Below are 21,094 nucleotides of genomic sequence, written 5' to 3'. Positions count from 1 at the left end.
AACAAACCCTACACTCGGGTTAATGAGTCTAAGCTATTAATTCTTCCTGTAGCAGGTGTAACAAGAAGAGCAAACAAAGCCTCATGCACCTATAAGACTTTAGCGTCACCTTAAACGAGGAGATAAAAACAGTCAAGACTGACTTAGGCTAGAGTTAAGATGTGGACATCTGCCTTCTAAATCTTCTCTCTGTAATCTCCTTTCAGACACCTCTGGCCTCTGAAAGATCTCACCCTGACAACCAACCAGGTAAGAAATAACCCTCAGAGTTATCTTTGGTGTGTTAGTGAGATGGCATTGAGGCTACGTGTATGGTGCTGGCTAATGATGGACCTTCACCAAAGTAACCACAGGGCAGAAATCAGAGCTGCATTCAGAAATCATAGCTACGTGACATGCATTAATGATTTATGGTCTGTAGCTACTGCATGTGAATTTCCATGGATGGGAATACGAGCTCTGTATAGGGTTGCTTTGTAATGCTCTGCTCGGTGGCATTTCAAAGATGTCTCTGTTCAGAGTGGGACTGTAGACATGTAAGCGTGTTCAGAGTGGCACTGTCTACAACAGCTTTATTTTACCCTCCTTTATGGGCAGCAAAAATGCGTATTTTGGGTCCGGCACTGAGGAGCAATGTGGTGGCTCTCGGAGAGATGCTCTTGCAGAGGCTCAACTCTTTATCTCCTTTTCAGAGGCGGTCCCTTATCAAAGACAAGTGCTTCCTGTCCGCCACAGAGTGTTTGCAGAAGCTGATGTAAGTCACTGTCCATAACCTCCGATTGACAACCAGAACTGATGGGAAAGCTGTAAATGTACATCTGTTTACAAAAGCATATTTGGGTCAGCCTGCAAGATAATTTAAATAGCATAGCAAATTGGGCCTGGCTGTGACTGCGGGGTCATGATAGAGCCCATTGCTCTGGACACGTGGAGCTACATGAGGGTTATCCATCCAGTGTGGCATCCCAAGATGTTAGTTTAGCAAAGCAGAGCTCAATTTAAGAAGCTTAGCTCGATTTATTGGCTTGAAGTCCAGCTTAGGGGATGGTGCTGCAGTAACAAGTGGGAAGGAAGTTAAAGGAAGTGTTGAGGGATCCATCAGACAGGAGCTCTTGGGTCCCTAAGTACATTAGTCCTGGTGAGAGCCTCCAGCGTGGCTTATCTTTTAGGGAAGTCTGCACAGGCTAAGTGTACCTTGGCAGGGCGTTACGGGCAGAAAAAACTTTATAGATGTGACAACTGTATTAGTCCATTGCAAGAGCAATATCTTGATAGAACTGCCCAAAATGATTCAACCCGTGCTCTTTGGCTTTTACTTGAAGGACTGTGACTCGGGTTAGTCCTGTCTGAAATGAAAGACTGACTCTAGGGTGAGCAGGTCATACCCAGGACTTGGGAAGATTCATGGTCCATCTGGATGGTGTTACACCCTGGTAACGCCTCCTGGCACAACCTTGTTGACCCCTTTTGGTGCAGCCATTTGAGATGACTGACAGTCTACTTCTGTAGCATGATGGTCTGCTCTGAGGTTTTTTTTAGTTCTGCTGCTTTATCCCTTTAGCTGTATAGTGGAAGCATCTTTGACATGTCTGTTTTCACACTGGCAGCACCACGGTGGATCCCCGGGAAAAGCTGGTGATCCTCCAGAAGACATATGAGGAGATAGAGAGCACAGTGTCCCGAGTGGTAGAGAAGGACTACAAGCTCCCCATGGATGACCTGTTGCCTCTACTGATGTATGTTGTATCCCGAGCAAAGTAAGTGGAAGCTTTTCATTTCCCAGTCCTGTTGTTGTGTGATACCTCCATCAGAGAAAGGACAGCCACGTTTCCAGGCCAAATAGTTTAAATGAAAAACTGGGGTTTGCATTTTAACATGCTTTTTCCTGAGCTGTATTTGGGTTTCTGTGCGCTGTTGTCTGCCAGCTGTGGTGCGATGGTGTTGGCCGTGCTATAAAGTGGCTAGGGACTTCCTGAGTGTCCATCTCTTATCCAAGAGGATAATTCAGGGTTGTCATGGGAAACGTCGTCTTACCTGCATCTCAGATTACTGTAGAAAATAGGAACGTGAAGCGTTTGAAGGGCAATTGTTGATGCCTTCAAGGCATCATCTATATATCATGCATCTTCTATTTCCCATTCAACAGGGTGCTGTGATTCACTTTGGAGACTAGGAAGGTCTTGATCACTGACCATCTAGTAATTAGACTTTTCCTGTGTAGGAATGACTGTAAATGTAACACATTTCTGCTGAAGAGACTTTGTGCTTTCACTGGAACTGCAGGAACCTGCTTACCTCCAGTAGAATGAATCTCTATTTTTTTTTTTTTTTCCCCTGGCAAATTTGTGTCAAAATCCTTGACTGACTTCCTGGATATGCTTGGCCTCCAAAAAAGGGTGAAATGTTTAAACTTGGGGTCATGAAATCCAGCAGCTTTTTTTTTTTTTTTTTTTTTCTTTTTCAGTCATGTTGGATGATACAGGTTTGTTTGCTAGGCAGCTTTCTTGACTGTAGACGAGAGAGGAGGGGAGTGAGAGACTGTGAAAAATAGAGGAGTTGAAATTTTCCTATGATTGAGCATCTCTGAGATCCAGTCATGCTGGATACCTCAAGGACTCAGCCTCCAGAAGATCAAGGTGACGCACAAGGAATCAGCAATGGACCTTCAGATCCGTGCCTCCTTCTCTCCGTAATCTGATTTCAAACACTGATGTCCAGAGAGTTGTTCTAGTTGTGACTTTTTTCTTTTTTTTTTCCCTAGAATACAGCACCTGGGAGCTGAAATCCATCTGATCAGAGACTTGATGGACCCCAACAATCAAGGAGGACTGTACGACTTTCTGTTAACAGCGCTGGAGGTATGGAAACGTTTTCAACAGTGACGGCTGCGTGCTGCATCAGCCTTTCCTGAGTAGTACAGGCACTGATGCGTTATACTCCCTTTTAATTTTAGAGGGCTGTCATTATGCTTAGCACGGGTTATTTGCCTTCTAGTCTACCTTTAATTTATAATGTGCAGATTTAATCTTTCATCTGTGGGGGCAGCATGGCTTCACTCTGTGTGCAAGAGACCAGATTTTGGCCCAAAGTTCCAAAACTTCTCCTTAATGGGTTGCTCCGTTCCTTGTCCAGTCATGCTACGAACACATCCAGAGGATGAGACTCCACCAAAGGGAGAACTGCCACGTCGCTCACAGCTCCTGAGCCCCAGGACCCGAAGGGAGCCTCCTCCCTGCCGCACTTTCTTGACCAAACACTGTTGGATGAAGAAGCAATCAAGTCGCTGCTGTTCTGGCTGCCTTTAAAGAGGGAAGAACGGTTATTTATCAGATGAGGGTTTGTTGCTGGGTTTTCTCTTAGACTAGCTATGATCGTAAAGCACAGACGTATGGATGCTGTGGGCTAAAAAGCCTTCAATACGCAACCTCAGCTTGTGTTTGGGAATCTCTGTGGAAAGTGGCCGAGGTTTCTTTTGCCCTGAGGTTTTATTTCACTTTCCTGCAAATAGCAATCATCTGCCTTGGAACCTCGTTTAACTCTTCTCTCAGATGCTGTGTTTGTTTTGCACTGGTAAACTGACGTAAGGGAGGTTATTTTATAGAAAGCGGTTAAATGAAACCACAAGAACTGTTTCGGTGGGACTATTTCTGGTTTGCAGAAATGTGGCATGGACAGGAGAGGCCATCTCCGTGCTCCTAAACAACCTGTTCCTGGAGTGAGGTGGCTTTTCCTGTATCCCTGAGAGGAAGGTTTTTCCATTCCTCTTCCTACCTATGTCAAACTCAGTACCTCTCCATTGCATTGTAAAGCTGCTATTGACTAACTTCCTTGTTTTATGATACTTAAAAGTACATATTTATATTCTGCAGACTCCTGTTCAATCTCAGGGATATCACACTTGAACCTTGAACGTGCTAGTGCTGCTTTGTAATTCTGCAGGGGTTCGTGTGTGCCTATTAGAATGGACGTATGTTGTCCTGGGCTGAGAAATTACAAGTCCCGGTGAGACAAAACATAAAACCACCTGGCTTTCTGCACTGATAGAGCTGCAAAAACACTGGTTTTCCTAGGTGCGCAGCTTCCTGCTGACAGATCTCACCCACTGACACCAGTGGGGTACAAATCAGATTAGAATTGGGCTGGGTTTTATGCTGCCTTTAGAAAAGGCAAAAGGATATTTGGTATCCTGTGCCTATCAGACAAAAATAGTAATGTCTGAGTTGCATATTTAGAGCAAAAGCTCTTTTGAACTAGATTTTAATCTGCTTTTATTTTACACATTGACTTTAAATTGTCCAGGTCTGTGACTTCAGGAAAACAGAACAAAACTGTACAGACTGTTTCCTCCTGTTTATCACAAGTATTATGCTTTAATAAATAGTACACTGATTACAATAGTTAATATATTGGTATGAGAGAATCCTAATGTATGTTTTACAGTAACTTGTATTTAAATAAAGCTGTCTAATTTTTAAGAGAGATTCCAGGCTCGCATACTTTTTGTTCCAATCTTGTTGCTGTCTTCAGGCATTGGAGAATTTGCTTTCCTCTCTTTAACTTTAGAAAATACGTGGTTCCCTTACTTGATTATTCATAGGAATGGAGAATTTGAACTAGAAATTAGTTTCCTACTGTAATTATAAGAGACTGAATTGATAAAACCAATTTTTGTGCTTCTGTTCCCTGCTGAATCAGTAAGGAGAACACGGCTTAAACTTTAAGATCATTTCCTGCAATTAAACTACCTTTTTTTTTTTTTTTTTTTACCCCATTGTTTTGCACTAATCACACTAAACCTTACCAGGTCTTATGAAGGACAGCTGTAACACATCTTCAGAGCTGAAGATGCTGTGGTGCAGGGAGAGCTCATGTGAAGAGAATATTTACTTGAACACCTCTTCAGCCACCCTACGATCCTGGCCTATCTTCCTCCTTACCAGTGCTCCACAGGGAAGAGGAACTAACTGCAGAAATGATGCCTCTTCCCTGAGAACTGCTGCCTGAATTTTTGCATCACAGCAAGCTCATGCCATCCATCCAAATGAGGATGTAGCCTGCTGGACAGCATGGTGTCTAAACCGGTCCTGGGTATGTTGAGATAGTGGGTTCTCGGTGTAAAAGCTAGACTTGGGTTTTTGTTGTTTTCACACAGCAAAGCCAAGCAGTTCCAGCTTCATGGGATGTGAAAAGTACTGTTCATCTAAGCAAACCCTTTATAAAATTGCAGTGTTTAAAGTGGTTGGTGCCAATATGAGTTGCACAGCATGCAGTGAGACTGGGGAATACAAGACCACAAACATGCTTTCCTACCAATTGTCAGCTTTAAACCATTGTTCCTCACCTCTCTGAAATCTCACCTTCATGTAAGGAAGAAAGCTCCAGCTGCCTGCCTTTGAGAATGTAAACAGCCCTAAGTAACAGCTGTGAACTTTTAATTTCAGAGTTGCTTAAAAACTGGCAGTTTTCCAGTGTAAAGAAACAGCCTGCCAGAAGGTTGAATCACTGAGATGTAGTCACAGCTGTTGAAAAGAAAAAAAAAAAATTGTTTTCTCCATACTGCATTCTTCCATGCTCTAGGTATTGATTTTAATTTCAGGTACCATGTCCTACTCAAAATGCAGAATTTCGACTACAAAATAGGACATGCAAAATGCATGCATGTACAAACTCCACAGGATTATCTAGAAAACAATGAGATTTTTTTCAGCCTACTGAAGATTTCTACTATTGCACTTTCTAAATGTAAAGTTTATTAGTTGCTCTTACTGGTCATCTTGTTGAAAATTGAGGAAGTTCTTGAGCTTTAATTCAAGTGAGCCTTAAAGAGGCAGCTAAGGTAACAGTGTGCAGCCATTTGTGCTTCTAGGCTTTCTCACCAACCAGTAAAAGCAAGAGGGATACAACACTGGAAATACTCTCTTATCCCAAGGGTAGCATTCAGGTTGCAAATTGTGCTATGTAACCATGCAGTAGTGCTATTTGGTGTGTTAACAGCATGGCTTTTTTAGGACATATATGAGGCTACTTGCTAGCTTCCCTGATTAATCAAATCTCTGCTTGATAAAATACAGCGCCTTGAAATAGTGTGTAGAAATGTGAGAGTACATTCAAGTTCCTCCTTTTGAACTTGGGTGGATGACATGTTTAAATTATTAGTGACTGATTTGCTATCAGGACTCCAGCTTCCTGATATGTTAAATTTAATGCTGCAGATCCTGGAGCAGGCTGACTCTACCTGAGACTTTCAGCTTTAGAGACATGCCACTGTACAGGAAAATAGTACGGTTAGCTCTTCACATCCAGGCTACGGCTGTTGAGCCAGCTCAGGCTTCAAGGGAATCTAACTGAGTAGGGTCCTCTAATATTTAAAAAAAATAAAATAAAAAAGAAAAAGGCTGAGATGCACCTGGAAGTAGGACAGGTCTTAAAGCAATTTAGGTGTGACCAAGCAAAGCAGAACTTAACTGCTGCAGCCTGCAGTGCAGGTTTGCTGTCTGTATGCAGTGCCCTCAGAAGCAGAGGGAATATGGTGCAGACCACTGCAATCTCAGTATTTAGCCCTGACAGACCTAAACTTGATCCACTGAGAATTTCTGTTCCCCTTCCCTGAATGCATACTCACCAGCAGGGCTCATAATACAATATTAACATGATTTGAGTTTTTCCTTTATCTGAGATTATTTTTTTTCCTGTCCAATTACTCTAGATACTCAAATGCTGTCAACTTAAAAATTATTTGGTTGTCTTATGAATGTACTCTCTCCCCACTCTATATTAAGGCTCTTTGTACTTAAACTGCAATAGCTGTTAAACAGGGAGGAGTCAGTCCTCTACAAACACCCATTTTGCAAAAGGTTCATTTTACAAAGAACTAAATAAATAGGAAGTTAGAGTAGCGCCGTATCTATTGCTGCTTTCAAGTGGTGGAGTAATGCCTCCGGAGGTGGAGAAAGTGACGTCAGGTCTAGTTTCTTGAAATCTTCATTAGCACTCAATGATGTTAACACCTTCACAGTCCTCTTTAAATCAAACACTGCATGGAGCATGCCCAAGGTGGAAATGGCAGCTTTTGGAGTGTTCTTTGCCGAAGCTTCGTCATCGAGGCCATTTTCCAAGACAGAAATCCTGTTCTCTGCAATAACTTTGAGGAAGTTGTAGAACTCCTTGTAGTCTATACCCGTGCAAGACTTCATGATCAACTAGGGAAAAAAAACAGCATTGAAATGGAAACAACTCTCATTTACAGTAAGAGTTACAAAAACATACTTTTATCAAGCTAGTAACTATCTGGAATCATAAGTAACCATGTTTAATCATATTTTATTGTAATTTTCCAGTGGCACTAAAATTCATTACCTTACTTGAAATGCCACTAGCCCCAAAAGCAACAGTCTGTTTCTTCTAAGTACTAAATGGCTGTGTTTTTTGAAACTATTTTTGAATGACACCAACCTAGCAGCAGTAACCGCCTCCAGAAATAAACTTTACATTTGTTTCATGCTTAAGATTTTGGAAGCATACAAGATACAACACTGCTCAACATAGTTACATGTTCCGAAAGCATCACTTTGCAGACACAGAAACCTGCTGCCACCTTCACCTTAATTTTCCTTGTTTCAGATGCACTGTTTTGTCATGAATTGACTTCAAATCAGTTCTGCGGGGGGTCTGTCTTATCAGTTCTTTTATTTACATGAAAAAACACGTATTTTTAAAGGGGAACGTAAATCCTACATAAAGGGTTGATCTTGATGCTAATACTAACCTTGACAGTTGAAGAAAAGCACAAGAAACAGTAGTGTTTTAGACAACATCCTAACCTCCTTGACATGGCAAATACGTACTGGCACAAGCCTTTTCCTATCTTACTAAAGTAGTATTTGAGTTCCTGCAAAATGAAGCTGTCACCAATTCCTACTATCTGTATGACACACGTACTAACTCCAGGTATGAGGTTAAGGACTTGTGTGTCTTAGAACTCATAAGGTGGTGCAATGCACCCCGGAAATATATCATCCTCTAATAGAGAGTCGGGCAGCCAGCATCATGTTGTTATACCTGGCATTGTAGGTGCCAATCATCCATAGGGTCCTTCCATTCATTGATTTCCCGCTGGACAGCTGCTAATTCGTCCTGCAGGAAGCACCACATTATAGCCACGTTGCAGCCATTCACCCAGTTGTGGTTAATGGAAATGGTATCCTCCTGAAGGAATAATTTAAATTATTACTAGACTCGACGTAGGAAAGTGCAAGAAAACAGCTGTAACGACACCGATGCTGCAAAATCATATTCCTCAGCATGGAAAATGCTTCTTTGGCACCACTACCACCGCTGTGCTGAAAGGCTGTCTCTTTCTAATGTCACTGAACAATCAAATCTTATTTCACTCTGTAAACTGGCAAATGTCTCCAGTTCCTCTGTCTAGGGAACCTTTTAAGGGCACAAAGGTGAAAGAAGGTGGTGGGGAGAAAGGAACAAGGTTGTTAATTTTGGTTTGTAGTCACAAAGACCAATTTGTTAGCATTTTCTATTATTAATCTTGGTTTCTAACTGCAAATTGTAATTTAACAGCCTCGCATTAAGTCCATCTCACCTAGCATCCTGTATCTCAATGACTAGTAGCATCTAATGAGGAAAAGCATAAGAAAAGAGGGTGCAGACAGCTTCTTCAACTGCACACTCTCCCAGCAATGACACAAGGAACTTGTGAGTTCAGGCTTGCTTTTAGCCATCGTCTTGAGCAGCCGCTGATAGACCTTTCCTCCGTGAATCTCTCTAAACTTTTTTTGCAGCCCAGTTAGACTTTTGGCACTCACAACACGCTGTGGCAATAAAAGTTTGAGCTGATTCAAGCCTGCTGCCTGATTATCTCTCTACGTTATGAAAAGGCTGATATCAGTTATCTTACCAGATTGTAAACTTGATGATGCCATCCACTGGGGATGAAGACTATCTCCCCTGCTTCCTGCACAATTTCAACAGGGGGTTGACTTTGGTTGTAGCGAGGGTAAACACTCCTGTCCTGAAGACTAGGTGCAGTCACGTCGAAGGGCAAGTTGCCATGGCGGTCCTTCAGGTACTCCTCCTGACCCGCGGGGTACAACAGCCATTTCTTTCTCCCACATATATTGGCTGACCAGCTATAGGAACGGAAGACATCAGCATGGAATGGAGTCCTGTGGGGCAAAGCAGACGTTTAAGTAAATACAACGCCTAAAAGCTGTAAGATGAATTAAAGTCTGTGGGAATCAGACATATACACACAGAAATCAATCTTTACTATGCAATCCTGATCCAAAACTGTCATCCTTTTCATTTAATTTTGACTGGTTTAAGTATTAGAAGGCCACTATATCTACACAGTATTGCAGTATTTTATAGCTTCTGTGCTTCTCCATTAGTTAGTTTTGAATCTGTCCCACAGATGCATCAATGACAGGAGATGCTGTGATGCGAACTGATGAGAATGCTGTAAATGCAACTTTAGCACCAATGCTGGGCTTAGTTTTTCACCTGCAAAATATTTGACTTACTCATCAGCGCCCCTCCAAGGCTTCTGTTGACTCTGCAAATAACAAGTGGCTGACGATCCCCAGGCAGTTTCTGCTCTAAAACCTTACATAAGCTAGCTGACAACTTTTGCAGATTTTGTGTGTGCAATACAGGGCTTTTTGAAGCACAAAAGCACTTTAGCTGACTGTGTAAGGGCAGCTCACATCCAGAACTACATGAGCTGCTTGAGAAACAAGACTGGCTGGGTTCAGGTACAACACTGTACCGGTATGGCCACACACTGCCTCTGCAGCGTGATGCTATCCTGAAGTACAGCGTGATAAGCCCCTGTAATACTAAATCTTAAAAATGAGTACATAAGAATGACAGAAACCACACTGCCTTACCATGAACCTTTAGGTCCCATGTAGACAAACCGGTAATCGTCCACAGCTATAGCATCCCAGTATTCATTCAGCCAGTCGGATGAGAAATACACAGGGGTTGTATAAACATCTTGTTCAGGGAAAGCTCTGAAGAGGTAATGTGTTGGAAATCAGTCTCAGAAAAATGCAGCATTGCTCCTTCTACTTCAGTTCCCAAAACCCAGACACAGAGGCCAATCAGCTCTCTCGCGGGCCATTAATACTTAGCTGCCATCTCCTTTATGTCATTGACAACTCCGAGCTGTGTGTAAAATGCACGCAACAGTGCTTTTCTGTCTCCTGGGAAAGCTGTGAAGGTTAACTGCTATTTGGGAGACTTCTCCTAATTCTGGAAAGGCAGTTCCTAATACACACATTCTCTTTAGACGAGACACCTGCAAGACTGGTTGTCCCACTGGATGACTGGCTGGGGGTGTGAAGGTTAGCAGGGATTTTGACAAGCGTGTGGCCCCCTCCCACAGGATATGCTGCCCCTTTCCCAGTGCGCAGACTTTTTGAAGCAAGCCACGGCACCGGTGTCTGGGAAAGCAGACAAACAGGGAGGCAGAGACTGACAAACTTCCTCTATTGTAAGTCACTGGCACACGAGGTGATCACGACAAAGTTGGATTAAGAGCAGGATGGGTTTAAGGAAGAAAAGATTCGAGAGAAAAGACATAAAAGTCCTACACAGACGTTGAGAAAGGATAATGATCCACCTCGCAAGCAGCAGACTGGAGGAGAAGGAAAGCCAGACCAGGGTGAAAAGAACTTTAACGACCAGGAAGGTTAACAGAAAATGGATAATAAAGGATTACAACTCACACACTCAATTAAACATAATTAGAAATGTCCCCCTTCTTTTTAAAAAGTAAGTTTTGCACTGTGCAGTCAAACAAAAGCAAATGTTACAGCCACACGGTTTCCACAGGGATAACATACAGTCATTTAAAACACAGATGAAAAGGAAAGCGCTCAGAAATGTCGGCCTCTTCAGGAAACAATGACCAGTTTAAGGATCTTGCCGTGTGAAGCACACCAAGAACCACGCCACATGAGACTGATATTTTGGTGGGCAGGTGCTAACAAACAGCACTGCCAGCATTTAAACACTCGGGCATGAAAAGTTGAGTATTAAGGCTCCACGGCAGCTCTCTGCTGTGCATGGTATGCAAGGGTTTCCACGGTGCTCTTACCTGCTCAGGTGCCAGTCCTTTAGATAAAGGCACCCTCGGGATGAACGGTAGCCATTTTTAATGTACTCTTTCCAGTAATTTACATACTCCTTGAAGGGGAGCTGCTGCTTCGGGTTAGAATTGTACTCCTTGACATCACAGTTGGCAACAGGTACTACAGCCTCTCCTGAAATATAAACTCTGTGAGCCCGGGTGGAGACAGAATAACTGACACTGAAACTGAACTCCCTTAACCTTATCCCCTGCACAGCCTCCAATATCTGGGCCTTATAACGCCAAGCACAGTAGAAACACAAAAAGCAACAACGCCTAGGCCAGCTCTCACTCCCAACACCATCAATCTAAGCAAAAACAATTCAGACCAGAAGTTATTTATTTAATGTGATCAGAATTTTCCCCTCAAACTACATTAGGAGTGGGGTATTGATTCCAATTAAATATACTAATATTTCACAACCTGAAGAGATATTTCACTGTAATTACAGAACACTTTCCCCTTGCCCGGGGAAAGGGTCAGGCTGCTCCTGAGGTTAAAGTTAAGCAGGTATATGAACTGGTATGGTTAAACTATACAACACTCTATTTTATTTCATTGTGGAATAAATTTGAGATTGGAATCTGCAAAACATAAAGTGTGAGTAAGTACAGAAAACAAACACATTAATTTAGAAAAAAGTCTGGGGAATTGCTTGGTTTTGTCTAGCGGTTCTATTCCTAAGATTAAAAAAAAAAGCTGTGTCATTTAGCGTACGTGTTTTAATTAGGTATTGAAAATGCCATGACTTACCAAACTTCTGCAGCAGATGATCAAAGTTAGGCTTTCCATCCCAAGTAACCCAATTTCTCCTGCTGCCCCAGTCTTCAGTGAATTTAGCTGAGAAAATACAGGGATGGTTGGGAATCAAATAATCACGGAAAAAGTCTGAGTAAGTGAATGATTCAACTTTTTCAATAAAGTCAACGTGTCCTCCGGGGAGGCAGAATGCACCCTGAGATGAACTGTTGTAGTCACGAAAAAAGGCAGTGGAACAGGCGAATGTTGCCCTGTCCATGCAGGCTGGATACCTTTCCTGGCTTAGCCAAGACAGCGTTGACCAGATGTTATCCCGTTAAGCTACGGCAAAAAAACTACTTCAAAATGGGACTTGAGTCTCTAAATCCATGAAAAGTCACAGGAAAATATAAACGGCCAGAGGTAAAACAAGAAGTTGTGCAGAAGCATCCCACCATGTTGGGTTAATTAGGATCTTCCATAGCTGATAAAGTTTAGTGCCAGTGGGATATCTGACAACAAAGTCACCCTACGGACGGTGAAGTTGCTTTTCCCTCATCACCTTCTCGCCAGGGCGACCACGCTCTCTGGGGACGACCAGCAAAGGCTGGTTCCTTCCTAAAAGAGCAGAAACATTAATTTCAGTGGGACATCCTTGCTAAATGAGTTAATTGCAGGGGTGGAGGGAAGTAAACCCTCTGAATATTTAGGGCCCTGGGAAACCACTGCAGCCCAGTGACAGTACTGGGGCTCACGCCTTTGTCAGGAGAAGATGTAAGCTCTGGTACCCTCCACCCTCCCCAGACCTTTATGGATCAGGCAACAATTACAGATAAAATAAAAGGTAAATAATAGTGAATAAAAGGGGGGTGTCTGGGGAGGTGGGGGGGAGATGGACAGACGATGGATGACTGAGCATAGCGGGGGGGGGGGAAGGAGGAGGCCCGAAGGTAACTGAGGCCACACACCCTGCAGGGATGGGCCTCGGGAGAGGGGGGACACGGGGGCTGAAGGGGAGACCGGGGTGCTCAGGGGGAGGGAGAGGCCGCCATGAGGCAAGTTCCCCCCTCACGGAGCTCCAGGGGGAGGACCCGGACGCCACAGGGAGTCGCACACACCATCCCCGCGCTGGGCTCCTGATCCGCCCGCGCGTCCGCGGCCCGCGGAAACGGAGAGGACATCGAGGGACGGATACTCACCCTCACCCCCGCCCCCCCCCCGCGGGGCAGGACCCCGGGGTGAGCGGCGGCGGCGGCGGGGACAGACTCCCGCGGCCGCTCACGGAACCTCGACGCTCGGCGGGTGGGGCCCGGGGGGGGTGAAAAGGGGAGAGCACCGGCGCGGCGTTTCAACCAATAGCAAGGCGCAGCGGGCGCAGGCGCAGAGCGTTGATGCGGGAGTCGCCGATGGGCCGAGCTGCGCTGAGGGAGGTGGGTGTGGGGGAAGGGGGCCGGAGGGTCCTCCTGAGGTTTGGGGGAGAGGGGGAGGCTGGAGGGCCCTCCTGAGGCTGGGGGAAGGGGAGAGGCTGGGGGGTCCTCCCGAGGTTCGGGGAAAAGGGGGAGGCTGGTAGTACCTGGGTGTAAGAAGGGTGGTTTGGCCTAAGCCTGAGAGAAGGATGAGGATGGAGAGGTTAGGGGTTGGCCTAGGGAAAGGAATGGGTGTGGGGTTCTGGCCTAGAGTTTGTGGGGAGTTATGGGAACGGAGATATGGATTTCTGACCTATAGGAATGGAGATTTGGATTTCTGACTTATAGGTAGGGGAAGGATAAACATGAAGGGAGGAAGTGGGTCTGGCCTTGGGGAAGGTGTGGGGATTTGAAGAGATTATTTCTAATTGGAGGGGAGCTACAACAATTATCTAGTCCAACTGTCTGACTAATTCAGGGCTGACCAAGTTAAGGCATGTTATTAAGGACATTGTCTAAATGTCTTTTAAACACTGACAGGGTTGGGTCATCAACCACCTCTCTAGAAAGCCTGTTGCAGGGTTTGACCATCCTGTCAGTAAAGAAATGCTTCCTGACGTTCTGTCTAAACCTGTCCTGGTGCAGCTTTGAACCATTCCTAGCTGTTCTATCACTGGATACTAGGGAGAAGAGATCAGAGAGCTCTAGAGATAAGTTTGCTCTAGAGCTGTGGCAGAGGGAGACATGAGGATTGTGGTGCAGCCTGGCCTAGCAGTGAAGAAGAGAAGAGGATTTTTGGTGACTGACCTATGGCTTTCCCTACTAGTAGGAGTAGAAAAAGAGTAGGGTCTCTTCTGGTGTTGGGAAAAGTACAGGGACTGGGGGAATATCTGTTGTAGCAGGTGATTATGATTTTGTTTGGGGTGAGGAGGAAGACTTTGTACTGGGAAAAAGGAAGAAAAAGGGATGGAAATGTTTTTCGGGGGGGGGGTCTAGCTTGGAGTAAGGAAATAGGTAGTGAGTCTTGGGGATGGTATTGGGGAAGGAGAAGGGAGTGAGTTGTGGGAGGAAGGAAGGGGGACAGAGGTGGGGCAGGGCACCCTGGGAGGGTAGGGGAGCTGAAGTTTGGGAAGAGTAGATGTGTCTGTGTTTTGGGTTGGAGAGGTTGAGACATGGTCAAGATTGAAAGGAAGCCTGATGAGGTTTAACCTGGGTGCTGTAGGGGCTGGTGTCAGTTAAAGAGTGGGAACTGAGGCAGTCCCGTACTTAAATTTATTTGGGAGAGGTTGGCAGGACTTTGGTCTTCTATAAAGTTGCTTGGAGTGGGATCAAAATTATTTCCATAGAAGGATGGAAATATGTTGATGTGGAGAAGCCCCTCAGGCTAGAGCCATTCTTTAGTGAGGATCTGTTGATATTTTGAGACAAGGGGAGCTGAATGTCTCTGTGTGCCATAGTAGAGAGGTTCTGTGTGTCTTTGCCTGCTGCACCTCTTGGAGGCCCAGCCTGGATTACTTTGTGTCTTGTAGCGTGATTTGGAGAATTATAGATTTGGAAACCTGGTGGAACTGCATCTTAGACCTTTAGTTAAAAAAGAGGGGAGAGTCACTTGATAGGCTTTATAAACTTTTTCATTATGAGGGTTGTTGGACTCACAGGAGCGTTAAACTCATCATTTGCCAGATGGTAGCTTTGGGAATAAACCACCAAAGATAATGACCCTCTAGAAACTTGGAGGAGAACAAAAAATAAACAAACACCAACACATTAGAAACATGTTCAGAAATGTTCTGCAGATAATGACAGAATGTTTTGGGTTGGAAGCGACCTTAAAGATCATCTACTTCCAACCCCCCTGCCATGGGCAGGGACACCCTCCACTAGCCCATCTTGCCCAAAGCCCCATCCAGCCTGGCCTTGAACACTGCCAGGGAGCCAGGGGCAGCCACAGCTTCTCCGGGCAATCTGTGCCACTGCCTCACCACTCTAACAGGGAAGAATTTTTTCCTCCTATCTAATCTAAATCAACTGTCCTTCAGCTTAAAGCCATTAACCCTCATCCTGTCACTCCATGCCCCTGTAAGAAGTCCCTCTACAAATTTCAGTTAGCAAAGGCAGATGAGAAGAATCTGTGACTAAGTTTTGGAGGCTCTGAGGTAGAGGCATTGTGAAGGGATGATCTGCTCCTGAGCTGACAGCACCTTCTCCCAGTGTATGTAGCATCTCCTCGCACCTACAGTAACTAGTAATGCTTACGCTTCATTGAGTGATTCAAAGGACTTCACAAGAGGCAGGTGAGTCACCTCCTTTTTATAGAAGCAGCCACAGAGTTATGTGTTAGCTAAAGAATTTATACAATGTTGTGATGACGCTGCCGGAAATATAATCCACACCTCTTTGGTGCTAATCCTAGTTCTTACACAGCTACACAGAGCAGCATAGACCATGGTGCTGCACTCGGTTCAGAGGGCAGATAGGTCAAAAAGACAAACTCTTTGCTTAAAAAAAAAAAAAGCTGATTTGCAGGATGTGGATAATGTGTTGATGTTGGAGAGCCCAGATTGGGAGAGACTGCATGTGCCATCTGGTCTGTAGACAAATGTGTAGGCAAACATATGTTTCTTTAAAATAAATGAAGGAATTTATTGTGAAATCATTTAGATGTCTCTTCCTCTTCCACTGCATACAGGGACTGTGGCCCTCTCAAGTTTATAAACCTATCCTTCACTGTATTTACAAGTAATTTAAAGCCATTTGGTTTTGGCTTTTTTTCCTGCCAATGTAGTCCTTTGCATGGTATTCTAAAGGACTTAGATCTGTTTGTTGTTGGGTTTGTTGTGGGTTTTTTGTGGTGTTGTTTTTTGTGTGGCAATACTGGAATGGTATGTTTTATTGCATTATTTTCATTGTGTTTTACAAAACCATGAATATTCCATGTCTTGTTATACAAGGAACTTCTAGCCATATTTTAGAAGGAACAGAATGGGAATGACATAAAGCTGAACTTCACGTGGTAGGGTCAAAATAAAGTCATGGGAGGAGGAGAAGAGAGAGATCCTGAATTTCAGGTAGTAGTTCCTTGTGGTAAACCTGCTGTCTAAGTGGCAGAAGGCCCCTAGCTCAGCATTTCTGAAATGGGGTTGTCAAAACTTTAGGAAATATGGGGGGTGGGAAATCTTTTCATTTTGAAGAACAGTAGCTGAGCTATTTGGTCTTTAGCCATGAGCTCACCATAGAATGGTTTGGGTTGGAAAGGACCTTAAAGATCATCTAGTTCATGTTTTATAAAAGGCAAAATGCTGCCAGTAGATGAGACAAAGAAGTTTCTTTAATACTGATTTGAGGAGAATAGAGTTACAAAAGTACTAGGATCATAATGGTTTTTAGCTGCTCAAAAAACCATAATCACAGGTTAATCCCCCCCATTGCCTGACACGATGCATGAGTGTCAGGTGAAGTACACATTTAATGCCTTTTTCCAGCTAATTTCAGACAATTGTGACCACTTCTTTTTGTTTAACATCAGTAAAATTTCTCATGTGTTTTTATCTGACTCCTTGAAGTCTTGTGTTATAGTATACTGTTGAATGTTCATAAATAGTAGTTAAGTTCTGTACCATTGGTGACTGTTTTCATTGTTGAATAAAATCAATCTTGGTTATACTTACATACATCTATATTTCTACAAGGTTTAAATTTCTTCTCAGAAGAAAAAAAAGTTGTGTAGATCTGATGGTAATTAAAACGCCATTATATTGGGGGAAACGTGTGTTGGAACAATGAATGGTTTCAATTACTAAATAAGTTTTTGCTTGGAAGTTCTGGCCTCAGGCACAGAAAGGAGCTGACTATCAGGCAAAGCCTTTAAGCTCTCAGGTGAGTCAAAAGTCCGATGACCTAAGGCATGTACACATATATATTTACGCAGGTCAAATGATTGCTTCATTTCTTCTCCTGGACTGAGAGGACTTGACCTCTTAGATCCAGGGTTAAATATACATTCTCCATTCTTTATTTATTTTTCTGTTTGGTCACGGGCATATTAGGATTTTTGCTTTAACTTCAGGTTTTTTTACCTGCTCTTTTGGACTTCGAAGAGAAAGAAGTACTCGGGGGGGGGGGGGGGAAATTCTACCTACGGATGTACAATTCTGTAAAGGCAACAGCCCTCAAAAGGCTGCCTGAGACTTCCGTGTCTACAGCTAGAGGTAAGGAGCTTGAGATATGGTTTAGGAAGATAGGAATTATGGCACAGTTGTGAGACTGCATCAGACATTAGTATTTTCAGAACCTTAATGGTAGAGAGCAGGCTTGAGAGAAAATAACTGTCTTGATGGGAAGCTAGTGGTGGTTGTATAGAGTTTGTGGAACTCTTAGCATGTGAAAATGGGCTCTAGGCTGAGATGTTACAAAACTTGAAGAGTCATTTGCTCATTTACAATTTCTCCTAGCCTCCTTGGTAGGGCCGTGCCTGGTTGAAGGTGGCTGTTGCTATTAGCAAGGTCTAGGAGTTGTTTTTCAGATGACATTATGTTCTCCAGTGCCTTTCTCAGCAGTGAGAGCAACCTGCGTTTTGTTCCAGGTTTCCCTTGTGATCTTCAAGGCGTATAATCTTTCTGTGTCTTGGTTTCAGCATTATTTATATACATTATTTATAAAATAACATCTCAGGGCAACAGCTTGTTGTGAGCAGCATGCTCATATTTATGAGATTTTTCAGAAACTAGTGTAAGCAGCAAAGACTTGCCCAGGGTGAGGGAAGGGGATGTCAGCTACTCTGTATGGGCTGGGATCTACTGCTTTCTTGAATGTGAAGCACTGTTTTGATAAATTGAGAGGCTGCTGATTCATTTAAGTTTTTGTTTGGTTGTTGGGTTTTTTTTTCCCCTGGTTCTGATGGGACCTCTTTCAGTAAATTTCATTTGCCTCTGCAATATGTTTAGGCTAGGAGGAGCTTGAGGGTGTAATAGAAGATGTTTATTTTTGTTTATAGTCTGTTCGCTATTGTATTTACTTCATATTTAGGCAGTGTCAAACAGTTAATTTGGATTTGTAATTTGTAAATCCCAATTAATAAAGCTATAACATGATTTAGTTTCAACTGTCATTGATCTCAGCGCTAACATAATTTATGTTGTTGTTTTAACTACCATAATGTCAGTTATAGTAATAAAAAATATACCCTTACTAGCATCTAACCGTGTATCTATATTAGAAACATTCTCCACTTAAAGTATCCTGTAAAAACTGCTGTTCTGCTTATGGCTGTTTTGGAATACCACTGCTGGTTTATTTCTTTGCAGTGGCATTTGAGTGATGGTTAAAAAGTAGTTTTCTTTTCCCTGTTCTTTGTGTATGAAAGAAAGAAAATAACCTTTAAATAGAAATTATAATAATTAGCTACTGTCCAAGCCCAGTCAGGCTGGGAAAAAACTTTCTCTCCATCGGATCTGTCTGATCTAACCTTGCTGTATTAGAGGAACTACCTCCTTTTTCTAGAGGGAGGGATTGAGGCCAGAGCTTTAAGCTTTTTCTCCAGATTATGAAATTATGTAGCAAATGTTGAGAAAGAAATAGTATTTGCTAGAATTTGTCATTGTTTTATTGGTTATAGCTACTCATTTAAATTGCATTTCTGTGGGCTTTTTCCTCTTCTCCTTGGCCCATAGTACAGTGTGAAGTTGTGTCTCTAGGACTGTGGTTTTATTAGGCCAAAACAGATTGAGAATTTTCACTTTAAATTCTGGCAGCTTTATAAACTTATGGGTTATTTTTTCCATTTGCCTCACTAAAATTCATAATGCCATGGAAGTAAGGTATGAAAACCAAAGTAAAGATTTTTGCGGAATATGACATACCATGTGTAGTCCTTATCTCAGTAATACTGAAGTTTTGACTATATTTAATAAAAGATCATTGAAACTGGACTCAGTGTTAGAACGCTCTATTTAAGGGATGTTAATGATGCAGCAGCCTGAAAGCACTAGGAGATCTTCACTGTGTGCTATAGGAATTTACACCAGTGCTACCTGAAAAAGGACTATTAGCTTTTTTTATTTGCATTAGAATTCCTAGACGTTTCCTTCAGGGGAACAGATGGTACAAGTCGAAAGGTGTAATTAGTGTCAGTGTCAACCTAACTGGGGATTTTGTGGTGGAGATCTAACTTTTCTTTTATTGCGCCATAGGATTAGCAGAACACTTTGAGATAACGTTATGGTACTAATCTGTAAATTGTGCTATGATATATCAAAGGCTTTGAGAAGATAATGAATAGGTGAGTAATTAAATCACCATTACATAATGGCTCTTAACAAAGGAGTTGTGGAACATAATTGGTCTTCAGTCTTCATGCTGAAAACTGTAACATTAGGAAGGAGATGTTACAGGAAACAATCCAACCCTTGGGTACAAGAAGCCTCTTTGGAAGTGTGGAGAGATGCCACTCTAGATATGTTTCATTTCATTTACTGTTCCAAATTTGAGATTGTGTTGATGTAAGCAAGCCAGGCCTGAGGCATGTGACAGCTCTTTGTTTTTTTGCTGGGATTCCAGATACCAGTGAGCAAGTTTTAGGGGATTAATATTATGTCATCAAATAGCATCACAGGTTCCCAGGAAAACATGGCCTGTCACAGAGGTGCAATGAAATCACTGTTGCCCTGAACATTGTGTCCCTTCTTGCTGAGTGAACAGAGTCAGTTCTGGTTTGTTTGGGGGTTTTTTTTGTGGTTTTTTTTTTTTTTTAAGCCTCTGCTGGTTCTGGTGCAGCTTGCTCTGCTACCGTTTTTGCAGAGTTGCTCTGCAACTGCTCTGCCAGGCCAGCAGCACCTCTTCTAGTAGCACTGTGGCATCTTTTTCATCTTAAGTTCCACTTGGATCAGTCAAGGTTTTCCCAGCAGTGCTGCTAAGTTGTTTTAAGTTCTTCCCAAACTCCTATTTTCAAACATCTTTGATAGTAACTGAGCAACAACGAATATTTCACAGAACAAATACTACAGATTTGGGGGGGTTATTTTGGCTGCATTGTTCTACCAGGAGTTCTGTTATCGACTTGAATTTTCTAAGGTAGGTATTTTTCCAAGTCTCTCCCGAGACCAAGAGTGCTGGTCTGAGACAGTGACAATTTCTGAAGAACATTTGTGGCTGGGTGTTTCTGCTCTTTAATGACTCTGAGTTCTGGTCAGTGGTCATTTTGGTTTCACCTGTGCTGTTGAATACATTGGAGAGACATTCTGAGTGTGTTCTTAACATACATGGATGTTGAGATATCAGTGTGGAAGGGGAAGGACCAGTTATTTATTGAGATTTTTGTGGCTGTATATTGATGAGCTTGTGTTTTTTGGTATATTCTGGATTTTGTTCAGTATCTGTTGGTCTATGGGAAGCTGATGATGTGGTGGGAAATGGAAAACTTCTTACATGATCACTTTCCAGTAGAAATGGGTATGTGAAAGGCTCAGAAAAGTTAGTAAAAGTTTTTCATGATTCTGTTTTTAATAGGTTTCCCTCCACCCAAAAATATGAATATATGCATGTGAACATGTAGACTAATCTAATTATAGTGCACCTCCCCTGTCCTAAACAGCACAGCGGGTATTAAATATCCAGGGCATTAATGCAATAGTCAGTTGAAGCTTGTGCTGTTGTAAATCATGTGCTGGAACATGAGAACATTACAAGAATCATAGAATGGTTTGGGTTGGAAGGGACCTTAAAGCCCATCTAGTTCCAACCCCCTGCCATGGGCAGGGACACCCTCCACTAGCCCAGGTTGCCCAAAGCCCCATCCAACCTGGC

The 21,094-nt window shown here is 43.0% G+C and overlaps 3 protein-coding genes across 13 annotated transcripts in view; 2 read left to right on the top strand and 1 right to left on the bottom strand.

Annotated features, from left to right (window-relative positions):
• ALS2CL (ALS2 C-terminal like) overlaps positions 1-4,481 on the top strand; it is a 47,031-nt gene extending 42,550 nt beyond the window's left edge. For all 7 annotated transcript variants that reach the window (XM_054814128.1, XM_054814131.1, XM_054814130.1 and 4 more), the window contains 5 exons: positions 207-249; positions 693-754; positions 1,608-1,757; positions 2,762-2,858; positions 3,133-4,481. In XM_054814128.1, the coding sequence (XP_054670103.1) occupies positions 207-249; positions 693-754; positions 1,608-1,757; positions 2,762-2,858; positions 3,133-3,204 (424 nt within the window). In that variant the 3' untranslated portion in view covers positions 3,205-4,481. The remainder of the gene's footprint in view (positions 1-206; positions 250-692; positions 755-1,607; positions 1,758-2,761; positions 2,859-3,132) is intronic.
• On the bottom strand, positions 4,349-13,193 carry JMJD4 (jumonji domain containing 4). The gene is made up of 7 exons (XM_054814138.1): positions 13,088-13,193; positions 11,904-12,506; positions 11,117-11,282; positions 9,903-10,028; positions 8,912-9,179; positions 8,059-8,205; positions 4,349-7,199 (listed from the first exon to the last, which is right to left on the bottom strand). Exons 2-7 carry the CDS (start codon positions 12,166-12,168, stop codon positions 6,888-6,890), a joined length of 1,284 nt encoding a protein of 427 aa, XP_054670113.1. The 5' UTR covers positions 12,169-12,506; positions 13,088-13,193; the 3' UTR covers positions 4,349-6,887.
• Positions 13,194-13,220: 27 nt separating this feature from the next.
• The window catches only part of SNAP47 (synaptosome associated protein 47), a 32,122-nt gene continuing 24,248 nt past the window's right edge, over positions 13,221-21,094 (top strand). Inside the window, exon 1 of one of the 5 annotated variants that reach the window (XM_054814135.1) lies at positions 13,221-13,318. The gene's annotated coding sequence lies outside the window, so the exon portion shown is untranslated. Of the gene's footprint in view, positions 13,319-14,500; positions 15,589-17,459; positions 17,503-21,094 lie in introns of those variants that run through there. The other 4 variants (XM_054814136.1, XM_054814134.1, XM_054814137.1 and 1 more) reach the window with 4 other exon arrangements.

The sequence above is a fragment of the Grus americana genome, chromosome 2, assembly GCF_028858705.1.
Source record: "Grus americana isolate bGruAme1 chromosome 2, bGruAme1.mat, whole genome shotgun sequence".
Classification (NCBI taxonomy): domain Eukaryota; kingdom Metazoa; phylum Chordata; class Aves; order Gruiformes; family Gruidae; genus Grus; species Grus americana.
The sequence above is the reverse complement of the archived record's forward strand: the minus strand, read 5'-3'. Positions and strand labels throughout refer to the sequence as shown.

Coding starts and splice junctions, on each gene's coding strand:
- JMJD4 (XM_054814138.1), bottom strand. CDS start 12,168: ATGGACAGGGCAACATTCGCCTGTTCCACTGCCTTTTTTCGTGACTAC. Junction 11,283..11,903: donor TCATCTGCTGCAGAAGTTTG/GTAAGTCATGGC, acceptor TTTATATTTCAG/GAGAGGCTGTAGTACCTGTT. Junction 7,200..8,058: donor ATTGGCACCTACAATGCCAG/GTATAACAACAT, acceptor TTTTTTCCCTAG/TTGATCATGAAGTCTTGCAC.